General features: G+C 30.9%; 1 protein-coding gene across 1 annotated transcript in view; it reads left to right on the top strand.

Annotated features, from left to right (window-relative positions):
* Positions 1-13,033, top strand: part of LOC143250016 (CWF19-like protein 1) — a 52,076-nt gene that overhangs the window by 15,424 nt on the left and 23,619 nt on the right. The window contains exons 6-11 of the mRNA XM_076500651.1: positions 1,446-1,564; positions 3,075-3,159; positions 5,211-5,336; positions 5,549-5,654; positions 6,741-6,820; positions 9,126-9,157. Of these exons, the coding sequence (XP_076356766.1) occupies positions 1,446-1,564; positions 3,075-3,159; positions 5,211-5,336; positions 5,549-5,654; positions 6,741-6,820; positions 9,126-9,157 (548 nt within the window). The remainder of the gene's footprint in view (positions 1-1,445; positions 1,565-3,074; positions 3,160-5,210; positions 5,337-5,548; positions 5,655-6,740; positions 6,821-9,125; positions 9,158-13,033) is intronic.

The raw sequence follows: 13,033 nt of genomic DNA, 5'->3' as shown, positions 1-13,033 counted from the left end.
CTCAAACATCGATATAATGCTAGTTGGGGTCCAAAAAATTCGACCGCTTGTATCTGATTGCTTTTATACCGATTTGATTATATATTTTTTTGACCCTCGGGTGGCGATAATGCAAAATTTATGCGTTTTGTAGTGAAATAAAGAAAAACAAACAAAACTACTTACACCAATGATATAGCATTTTTTTATTTATTTTATTTATTAAACTCAATTTTAACACTGAAATTAAATGTAAAAGCAGAATTCTAAAGAAATTTATCAATTCATTACTTTGATGGGGCTGATATTCTAAAAGTAGTTCCGTCAGAGCAATCATGTGATCGCTTTTATGATTAGACGCTGATTAAAATTAGTTCAATTTTAAAAGTTAATACATATAGTAATTAATTTTGATAATTTATTTACTAATTATTAAAATTAAGTACAAACTGAAGTCAAATAATTACCACATAAAAAAATGTCATGGCAAAGTTTAAAATACGAATTCAGTACTGAAACAAAAACGGGCCGAGGTTTGATCACAATATGCGGCATGAAAACCATACAAAAGATTGAAGTGGAATTGGTTTTGATTTTGATCACATTAACCGCTGATTACATTAAGCAGTGGTAATATTAAGCGGCGGCTCTGTAGAAACCCCAAAAAATTTGGGGCCTAAGACCTCATCATACCAACTGATTATCGCGCTTTATCGATGCGTTTTATATCGATGTTTACCTGTATCATAGTTTCGCACTGTTTTTAACTAATTTTTACACAACGTGGTTATTGTTCGACTTCATAATTGGTTTGTCAAATCATATTACTACTGGTTAATTCTTAAAAATAATTTGAAAGTAATTTTGAGCCTGAAAGATATATATTTTAATTTGATAGTTTCCAGAGGAAAGAGCCAGTTTTTTATAATAGATACATTTAATATATCAAGAAAACATGCATTCTGAAGAAGAAGAAATAAAAAAGAATTATCTAATTTGAATAACATAGAGGTAATATAATGTAAATCACTAATTAGAAATAAACTTATTTTATATTGGTACATGATTTATGTTCTGTTCACGTAGTTATTTATATCTTAGGTCTTTCTTAATATGCAACTGCTTTTTTAGAATGTTTGATAATTAGTAGACGTTGATGTGGGACTTTACAATGAGAAACTTGCACAGTATGAGTATTTAATTAATGAAATTTAACTTAACATGGAATGGACTGGAAAATTATAGAATACTGAAAATATTAGAATAACTACAAGATATTTATTAAGTTTTTAGTTTTACCGGAATTATGCCATGTATGCATTTAAGTAAAACTTCTGTAAGTAAAACTTAAAATAAAATGAAAATAAGTATTGTTTATCTGGCATTCCATAATAATTAATATTTTTATTATGTTTGCTGGTTAAAAAACAAAAAACAGTGTTGCTTTAATTCTAAATTTATTTTAGAAAGGCCTTGATGTAAAAGATGTGGGATCTGAACTTGTCTCTCAACTTGCGTTTTACGTCAGGCCACGCTACCATTTTGCTGGTTTACATGGAATTTATTATGAAAGATTGCCTTACAGGTAATTAACTTGTGTGTCAGGAGAGAAACTCTAATGATTTGGACCACTCTTATTTATTAGGAATGCTGTGAAGTGTGAATATCATATTAACAATAATTATCTGGTTACACTATCTGTCACATTATCTGGTTTTATAAGATTTTATTGTACAATAACATTATGCTTAGGGTTTCTGATTTTGAATTGTTACTGGAAAACACAGTTTATAACACCATGATGATTAAAAAAATGAAAAAAAGAAAATTTGATGTAAAACCACACACCACACACACAGAAAAGCAAAACTGGAAATTGTTACTTTGTTAACATTGATTTCACAACTTTTCTAGTGCTGTTAGTTATGTAATATTCTTCCTTCCTGGGCATTGTTTTGGTCTGATTACTTTTAAGTGTACAGCATCTTCCAAGGGGGTAGCTAAAGTTAAGAGAATATGGAAATAATGTTTATGAATGTAATAATTCATGTATTAAAAATAAAAGTAGGCTCTGTGCAAAGAAGGACTTTGAAACAAAATAATTGATGTATAAAAAGGGAAAGATCTGAAAAATTGATTTGGGATATATACATAAAACTCTTAACTAAAAAATAAACAAAAACATAGAGGCCTTAGTAATATTTGTTCTGAAAAAAGTGATAAATAATGTTTTTTTTTCAAATTCTTTTGACATATCAATAACTGAGTGAGGAATAATAAATTGTCATTTGAATAACAGATTAGGAGATATCCAGCTAACATTTTGTCACTGGTATCATTAGAGTGAATAGTGCATATTATTGTACTATAAACCTTGAAGCTGAAATAGTAAAATATTGGCAGAATTAAGTTTGTTATTATTATTATTATTATTGGGAGACTAAAGGTTTTTATAAACTTGGCTGTCAGAATATCTAAATCCTCTCGGTATGCACAACAAATTCTGAAAGACAAGTAAGCTTAATTTACCATTAGACTCTGACTGAAACTTTTCAGTGAAAATGTTTAGTTGTTACATTAATATGAATGATATTATAAATTTTCATCAATAAATAATGTTTAAGTTAAACCCAAAGTTAGGTAAAATGAAAAACCGATATTGTTAAATTTGGTTGTAAAAGTAATACCAAAAATAAACACTTTAACTTTTAATTATGGTTGATTAAATTCTACAGTACTGTTTAATTTGTTCAGTGGTAAAATTTTTCTGCAGAGACAGGGTACAGATATAACATTATTTAGCTTCAGGGAAATCAAGAAAAACTTTACTGTATTTCTAGCGCATGGTTTTAATTAAATTGTTTTATTCACTGATAACGAGGTGCTGCAATGGTTGAATTGTGTTTCACAGTGTGCTTTCTGTGGATCTTAAAGTGGGTTTTATTCCTCTCATGAATTTGTAGTCATTAGTGTTTTTTCCTATGTTTTACTTAAGTGGCTCTTGTTAAATGTGTTTAATTACAGTAATGGTTGGTTTAGCTGACTTGCTCCTTGTGTGTGTGGGTTAATAAGTTTTTTTTTTTTGTCATTGACAGAAATCACAAAGTACTAGCAGAACTTGCACGTCACCCTACACGTTTTATTTCTTTAGCCAATGTTGGGAATGTGCAAAAGGACAAGGTTTGTTATATTTCTCTCATATTTAAACCAACTGATGTAATATAATACAATATATTCTAATCTTTCAATTCCTAACAATATTTTGAAAGTAAGTGTGTAAACATGTTGGCTACCATGTAGGCTAGTTGTTTGAAGTTTGACTTGAATCTGGCTCACTATAGATTTGTTCAAAATCCAGGTTTACAATCACGAGTCATAGGTCACTAAGTGGAGCACGTTTATACTTGGATTTAAAATTGACTTAAAAACAGATTCAAAACATAACACTTTAATGCCTTATATTAAGATACTCAACTACATCGAGATTACTGAACTGAAGCTATCCTGAAAAGTTTCACTGTTAAAGGTATTAAACTCTACAATTTGAGCAAGTATCTATACTTTAGATAAAACATTCTTTAATATCAGTTAAATTACATAATACCATCAGTAAGTTATCAGTTAACACACTGATTGAAAACTGCTGAAACGTAACTTCTGACTACATTATTCAACTCTGAAAGACAGAACAGTAGTTACACTGTACTTGAGTGGGAAATATTAGACACTTTCAGTATTGTTATGAGGTCTGACATAGTTGGATCAGGCAGCATCAGTATTTTACAACCAGCAGGAGGTTGTTTAGCTTCTCTATAAGAATCAGGAGACAGACGTGGGTTTTTTATACAGATTTCATTAGTATTCTTACAATTCTTTAAATAGTGTACACATCCAGCTCACAAATATGTCACTTAACTGGATGAACTAAGTTTCATTCATCATAAATCTTGGAACTAAAACCAAACCTTATTTGTTATGATGAGAAACTCACTTGAAGTAAAAATGTATCTCAAGATGGCTAATATGGGTATCAAAACTTTTATTAAAATAAAGTATAGAATAACGTTTTGAACTTCTTAGATCATCTTCAGGTTAACCTGAGAATATATTTTTATTTCAAGTGGGTTTCTCGTCATCACAAAATCGGTTTAACCTGCAGATGTCGTAAGAAGGTCGAAATGTTGTTCTATACTTTATTTTAGTAAAGGTTTTAATACCCATATCAGCCGTCTTGAAATACAAATCTAATTCAGTAATTGGTTATAATTGAAGACTGCACGTATGTCTCCTCAGATCAAAATTCCACCAGGTGTCTCTGATTTCTATGCAAAGTCCTTTTTATAGAGGCTGTAAACTTTCTCATAGCTTGCTGTCTGCTGCAGTGGTATCAATTTATAGATGATTGAAACAGCTGATTGTCAGTACTTCGTGGAATACATCTCAGATTATAGTTGAAATTTACATTTTCATCCTTGTCGGTCATTGTTGTGCAACTTCTTGTATGCATTAATTAGATGTACTTAACTCCATATTTCACGTGTGTGTGTGATGCATGGACTTTTATGAAATTATATTTGTCATTTCTTGGAACATTTGTAATATGTAGTATTGTAATAAAATTATTAGAAATGTCCCTTACAGTGAAGAGATTTAAATAGAAACATAAAGATTTCTCTTTCTGGTAATTCTGTGATTACTTTTTGTCATGCACAAGTTTAAGTTGATTATTAACATTTTGACTTTTTTAAATCTCCACAGACACACTCACACACTGTCTTGGTTCGTATTTTATTTTAGCAGTTGAGTTTGAAAGATGCAGTATATACTTACCATTTAGATAAAAGTTTTAGTCGAGCCAGCGTGCTTGTCATAAAGGTATTTTGTGTTAGGATTCTCTCAGTAAATATAATAACTGGAATCTTGTTAAATGTTTAAGTAGCAGCAAGTTCAAATCAATTAAAGTAATTTATTGTGGTAAGTCATTTCACCATTTTAATTAATATGTAAGGTGTGAAAAACTATGTTATAAGAACTTCCTGTCATGTCTGAAACATTCTGTAGATACAGGCTAGTAAAGTCAATGACTTATATTAATAGGACGAGTGGAATATATTTTCAAAATTTCTCTTGTGTAATGTAATATTACTTTCTACAGCTACGTTGATTATTTTCATCTGAGAGATGAGTTGTTAGGTGTGAAGCACTCATGACTAGTTAATTCTTCTTTTTAGTGGTTATATGCATTCTCCATCACACCGATGTCTGCCATGGATAAAATTAATCTTGTCAAGCAGCCATTGGATGTGACAGAGTGTCCCTTTAAGTTCAGCAAGGAAGACTTGTCAACTTCAGAGAAGGTAGGTTACATTACTGATTCACACTAATCATTATGTCTGCAGAGGTAGCAGAATTGGAGTGTTCATGAGTAAGCAAGTTAGCTCGTAATGTGATACATAAAAAAGTAGTAAAAATCTGATTTAGGGAGTTTGTGAAAAGAATAATTATTTACTTATGTTCCTTTCATGATGTTAAGAAATACTTCTTGGTATAATTCATCTTCTGTGCTTAGCCTACACAACAGTTCTTCTATGACTTGAAGACTGAAACTGGTGGTCAAAAAAGACATCGAGGGGAAAGAAATGAAGACCAAAAAACAAAGAAGCCAAGACAGACATGTATGAAGGCATTTATCTTAAAGATGTGTTGATGAGATGATAGGAGAATGTACGGTTTTGTGATGAGTAGTGAAATTATTTACTATCATTCATTATTTTGTGTTACCAGCTGAAAATGTGTGTTAATCTTATGTTAAGAAATTTTTGCCATTATGTTTTGATTTCTTTAAAACAAGTCTGGATACCAAGGCTGGTCTTCGGAAGAATAAGTTTTCATGTAATGACAGTGATTAAAATTTATTTTTATAAACATTTAATGAATGCTAAGTCAGTTTCTTAATGGTTAAATTAATGCTGTTTTGTCTTTACTTGGTACACAGAGTTTTCCATTACATCTTGGAATGGCTGGTGTGGGTTAACCTGAAGATGACATAGAAAGGTTGAAACGTTGTTCTCTGCTTATAAATAAAAGCGTTAATATCCATACCAGCTGTTCTGGGATACATTTTTGTTTTAAGTGGGTTTCCCATCATCAATAGCTTTCCATTATATGTTTTTTCATGACCTAATTTAAGTGGAAACCAGAACTAGAGGAACTGTCCTTCAAAAGGTATCTTTACAATAACGCAGACAGTTGTTATATGAATGGTGTTTTATGAACAACATTAATATTCTTTAACTAATGTCAAGAAAATACTTCAGTTGTTTTTTTCCAGATATCATGTTTATGTTCATATGATTTTTTCTTGGAGTTGAGAAGTGATGAACTCCACCTGGTGTTGTATAATGAGGTTAGAGAACTTGTGTAAATGCAATGGGGTTTCATAACTACAAGCATGAATCAGTGTATTGTGTTGGAATGTTTGAAACATGGAATTTGAGGATAGAGTAAAAGTATTCTCATGGCTTTGAAGCAGAATTGAAAAATCTGGTGTATTAACATTATATATGTTAAAATAGTAACATGTTAAACACAGGTGTTTTTATTAACTACAAGCTTCACTCTCTTTAGTGGCATTACTAAAGAGTAAACATCCACTACAGTAAAGAGTTATCTGTTTCTCAACTGCCTCATAAAAGATTTATCGATTCTGAACATTGGAAATACTAGTTTTTGATATGCTTGATTTCCTTTTTGTTCTGTAGTTCAGCCACAGGGTCCATGTTGGTTTTGTCTGTCGAGCTCTGAAGTGGAAAAACACTTGGTTGTCAGCGTGGGAGACCATGTGAGTAAATCTGTTGACCAACTGCTTACAAGACTACCATCATGCAAGAGCCTTAACTTTTAACTTACATTACATTTAAAAACCAACAATTAATTAAAATATTCTAATTTCTGAATTTTTGGAATATAAAGGTTATAGAGTGTACATGTGATTTTTGAATGTGATATTTTAGTGGTAGAGTAACTTGTGATATAATTGTTTCATGAAATGTTATAGGAATCTTTTTTTTATTATTATTATTGAGGCAATCCAAATATGAACCCTAGCAAAGAAAAAGTTTTTTATTATCGCTCAGTATACATCACTCTGTATGATTTTAATTGTGGTTTAGTTTGTCTCACAAGACTGTTTATTATACATAAATGTTATCTTATGATGTAGCTTTTAGTTTTTTCCATAAACAATACTCTAAGTATTGTTACAAGGATAAATTGTTACTTGTATTATAAAAACTGTTGCTTACAGCATAACTAACTTCTTCAAAGAATTTCAGATAAATGTTTAACAGGATTCAAAAGGGTTAAAATACACATTATGGAATTTTTTATAGTCACGTTCCAGATTTCATCATGTTTATTATCAGTGTATTTCAACATACTTTTTGTCATAACATTGTTTGAAATCCATATTTTAATGTTAGGTGTGTTTTTAATTTTAAAAGAAAGTTTTATTCTCAGTTTTATATTCTGTATCATTTGACACTTCTTCACTCCCATTTGCCTTGTTTACTTTTATTTCTACTCCTGTGTGATCTGAGTTTTGTCCAAGTACTTTATGATGGTACAGACACTGCTAGGTTATATGTACATGTATAGTCTCAATACTTGTCTTACTGAAGTATAAAGGTAAAAGCCAAACTCGCATGTCACTGTCTTGTACATTATGCATTTCAAAAAATGTTAATATACTTCTCTGATATTTGCTATTGGATTATTTATAAACAATAGAAATAGGAGTGTTTTCTTCATGTGGCTAGTTTGTTAATATGCCAGGATTGGAAATATCTGGTCTCAGTTTCATCGTCTGCCTTTGTGGCGTTTGTCTCATCCGACTAATGGAAGTTTTAATCCACTTATACTTTAGTTAGAAAGTCAGTTAATTTACAGTAGTTTTAGAACACACTGTGTTTTGTTTGTGTTAATATGTTGCATTCAAAATTTCATATTTGAATTTAAAATATTGCTGTAAATATCTGTGTAGGCATGTGATGTTTCATATTTGAACAACAAAACTCTTTAACTTTAAAGACTAAGTTTTTGTTTTAAACATAATTAAAGTTTAAAAATTAAAAACTTGTTTGGTTAAAAAAATACTTATGACACAAGATGTTTACAGGTAGTGTGCGAGGTATGATTGAATATCTTGAAGTGTATGTTGACAGTTTGCCCAATGCTGTCCCATTGTGATAAACAGTTTATGATGTACTTTGTGACAGTTTATTTACAGCTATACAACAGTAAAATTAAACCAGATTTGAAAAATTTATTAGCCTTGGGTGTGAGAATAAATAACTTGTAAGGCTTGTGCCTGTCCAATTTAAAATGCACTCATTCTAGAAAGAAAACAAAGGGGGAATATTAATATATTTTGCATTCTTAAATCTTTTCATTTTACCCAAAATTGTTGATTTTGCTAAATTTAGTATCATGCTAGAGGAAATAACAGCTAAAAATACAGTTTTTTACTTAAAAGAATTATTTGTTTAGGAGGCTTAAGACGCTTTGCAAAATGAAAGGTAAAACTAAAATGGAAAGAAGTATTTTTATTCTTTGCATGAGAAATTTCTTCATTCACACTGATGCTGTTAAAACTTTGTAAGTTCACATACACATCTTGAGTAGAAAATATTTCATTAAAAGATCTAATTTTGTTTGTATAATGTAATGTTTGCTGAAGGTTTGCCAGATTTTGTGAAGTTCATTCAGTAAATTTGGAGTTATAGCATGTATAATTTCATGATGGTTACGAAATCAGTCAAATTGACCAAGTCTTTATAAAGAGGGATAATATGGAATTGGTAAAAAAATTAATGTACTGTTTGCTTTGGGGGGGATTTCATCCCTCATCAATAACCCTAGACAAGTGCAAATTGGAAGAATAAGACAATAAGCTTCAAGTGTTGGTGGAGTGTTTAGATATGGTATTATAAAACTGTTTAGCTAAGAACACTTCTTGATAAGAAACACTGCATTTGTATGGAATATTTTAATATATGATCTTATCTGTTAAAATCTCTATATTCTGTAAAAATTTAAAGATAGTTTTTTTCTCATTGTCTCATTTCCTTTTCTTTTTTCTCAAATAGAATTATCTTGCTTTAGCCAAAAGGATTGTACAGTTTACACATTTCCATGTGAATTATGAACAGTATTCTTGTTAGATACCATAGAACAGAGATTCACAAGGATTGTACAGTTTACACATTTCCATGTGAATTATGAACAGTATTCTTGTTAGATACCATAGAACAGAGATTCACAAGGATTGTACAGTTTACACATTTCCATGTGAATTATGAACAGTATTCTTGTTAGATACCATAGAACAGAGATTCACAAGGATTGTACAGTTTACACATTTCCATGTGAATTATGAACAGTATTCTTGTTAGATACCATAGAACAGAGATTCACAAGGATTGTACAGTTTACACATTTCCATGTGAATTATGAACAGTATTCTTGTTAGATACCATAGAACAGAGATTCACAAGGATTGTACAGTTTACACATTTCCATGTGAATTATGAACAGTATTCTTGTTAGATACCATAGAACAGAGATTCACAAGGATTGTACAGTTTACACATTTCCATGTGAATTATGAACAGTATTCTTGTTAGATACCATAGAACAGAGATTCACAAGGATTGTACAGTTTACACATTTCCATGTGAATTATGAACAGTATTCTTGTTAGATACCATAGAACAGAGATTCACAAGGATTGTACAGTTTACACATTTCCATGTGAATTATGAACAGTATTCTTGTTAGATACCATAGAACAGAGATTCACAAGGATTGTACAGTTTACACATTTCCATGTGAATTATGAACAGTATTCTTGTTAGATACCATAGAACAGAGATTCACAAGGATTGTACAGTTTACACATTTCCATGTGAATTATGAACAGTATTCTTGTTAGATACCATAGAACAGAGATTCACAAGGATTGTACAGTTTACACATTTCCATGTGAATTATGAACAGTATTCTTGTTAGATACCATAGAACAGAGATTCACAAGGATTGTACAGTTTACACATTTCCATGTGAATTATGAACAGTATTCTTGTTAGATACCATAGAACAGAGATTCACAAGGATTGTACAGTTTACACATTTCCATGTGAATTATGAACAGTATTCTTGTTAGATACCATAGAACAGAGATTCACAAGGATTGTACAGTTTACACATTTCCATGTGAATTATGAACAGTATTCTTGTTAGATACCATAGAACAGAGATTCACAAGGATTGTACAGTTTACACATTTCCATGTGAATTATGAACAGTATTCTTGTTAGATACCATAGAACAGAGATTCACAAGGATTGTACAGTTTACACATTTCCATGTGAATTATGAACAGTATTCTTGTTAGATACCATAGAACAGAGATTCACAAGGATTGTACAGTTTACACATTTCCATGTGAATTATGAACAGTATTCTTGTTAGATACCATAGAACAGAGATTCACAAGGATTGTACAGTTTACACATTTCCATGTGAATTATGAACAGTATTCTTGTTAGATACCATAGAACAGAGATTCACAAGGATTGTACAGTTTACACATTTCCATGTGAATTATGAACAGTATTCTTGTTAGATACCATAGAACAGAGATTCACAAGGATTGTACAGTTTACACATTTCCATGTGAATTATGAACAGTATTCTTGTTAGATACCATAGAACAGAGATTCACAAGGATTGTACAGTTTACACATTTCCATGTGAATTATGAACAGTATTCTTGTTAGATACCATAGAACAGAGATTCACAAGGATTGTACAGTTTACACATTTCCATGTGAATTATGAACAGTATTCTTGTTAGATACCATAGAACAGAGATTCACAAGGATTGTACAGTTTACACATTTCCATGTGAATTATGAACAGTATTCTTGTTAGATACCATAGAACAGAGATTCACAAGGATTGTACAGTTTACACATTTCCATGTGAATTATGAACAGTATTCTTGTTAGATACCATAGAACAGAGATTCACAAGGATTGTACAGTTTACACATTTCCATGTGAATTATGAACAGTATTCTTGTTAGATACCATAGAACAGAGATTCACAAGGATTGTACAGTTTACACATTTCCATGTGAATTATGAACAGTATTCTTGTTAGATACCATAGAACAGAGATTCACAAGGATTGTACAGTTTACACATTTCCATGTGAATTATGAACAGTATTCTTGTTAGATACCATAGAACAGAGATTCACAAGGATTGTACAGTTTACACATTTCCATGTGAATTATGAACAGTATTCTTGTTAGATACCATAGAACAGAGATTCACAAGGATTGTACAGTTTACACATTTCCATGTGAATTATGAACAGTATTCTTGTTAGATACCATAGAACAGAGATTCACAAGGATTGTACAGTTTACACATTTCCATGTGAATTATGAACAGTATTCTTGTTAGATACCATAGAACAGAGATTCACAAGGATTGTACAGTTTACACATTTCCATGTGAATTATGAACAGTATTCTTGTTAGATACCATAGAACAGAGATTCACAAGGATTGTACAGTTTACACATTTCCATGTGAATTATGAACAGTATTCTTGTTAGATACCATAGAACAGAGATTCACAAGGATTGTACAGTTTACACATTTCCATGTGAATTATGAACAGTATTCTTGTTAGATACCATAGAACAGAGATTCACAAGGATTGTACAGTTTACACATTTCCATGTGAATTATGAACAGTATTCTTGTTAGATACCATAGAACAGAGATTCACAAGGATTGTACAGTTTACACATTTCCATGTGAATTATGAACAGTATTCTTGTTAGATACCATAGAACAGAGATTCACAAGGATTGTACAGTTTACACATTTCCATGTGAATTATGAACAGTATTCTTGTTAGATACCATAGAACAGAGATTCACAAGGATTGTACAGTTTACACATTTCCATGTGAATTATGAACAGTATTCTTGTTAGATACCATAGAACAGAGATTCACAAGGATTGTACAGTTTACACATTTCCATGTGAATTATGAACAGTATTCTTGTTAGATACCATAGAACAGAGATTCACAAGGATTGTACAGTTTACACATTTCCATGTGAATTATGAACAGTATTCTTGTTAGATACCATAGAACAGAGATTCACAAGGATTGTACAGTTTACACATTTCCATGTGAATTATGAACAGTATTCTTGTTAGATACCATAGAACAGAGATTCACAAGGATTGTACAGTTTACACATTTCCATGTGAATTATGAACAGTATTCTTGTTAGATACCATAGAACAGAGATTCACAAGGATTGTACAGTTTACACATTTCCATGTGAATTATGAACAGTATTCTTGTTAGATACCATAGAACAGAGATTCACAAGGATTGTACAGTTTACACATTTCCATGTGAATTATGAACAGTATTCTTGTTAGATACCATAGAACAGAGATTCACAAGGATTGTACAGTTTACACATTTCCATGTGAATTATGAACAGTATTCTTGTTAGATACCATAGAACAGAGATTCACAAGGATTGTACAGTTTACACATTTCCATGTGAATTATGAACAGTATTCTTGTTAGATACCATAGAACAGAGATTCACAAGGATTGTACAGTTTACACATTTCCATGTGAATTATGAACAGTATTCTTGTTAGATACCATAGAACAGAGATTCACAAGGATTGTACAGTTTACACATTTCCATGTGAATTATGAACAGTATTCTTGTTAGATACCATAGAACAGAGATTCACAAGGATTGTACAGTTTACACATTTCCATGTGAATTATGAACAGTATTCTTGTTAGATACCATAGAACAGAGATTCACAAGGATTGTACAGTTTACACATTTCCATGTGAATTATGAACAGTATTCTTGTTAGATACCATAGAACAGAGATTCACAAGGATTGTACAGTTTACACATTTCCATGTGAATTATG

Source organism: Tachypleus tridentatus, chromosome 4, assembly GCF_004210375.1.
Source record: "Tachypleus tridentatus isolate NWPU-2018 chromosome 4, ASM421037v1, whole genome shotgun sequence".
In the NCBI taxonomy this organism is placed as follows: domain Eukaryota; kingdom Metazoa; phylum Arthropoda; class Merostomata; order Xiphosura; family Limulidae; genus Tachypleus; species Tachypleus tridentatus.
This window is presented reverse-complemented; position numbering and strand designations above follow the sequence as displayed.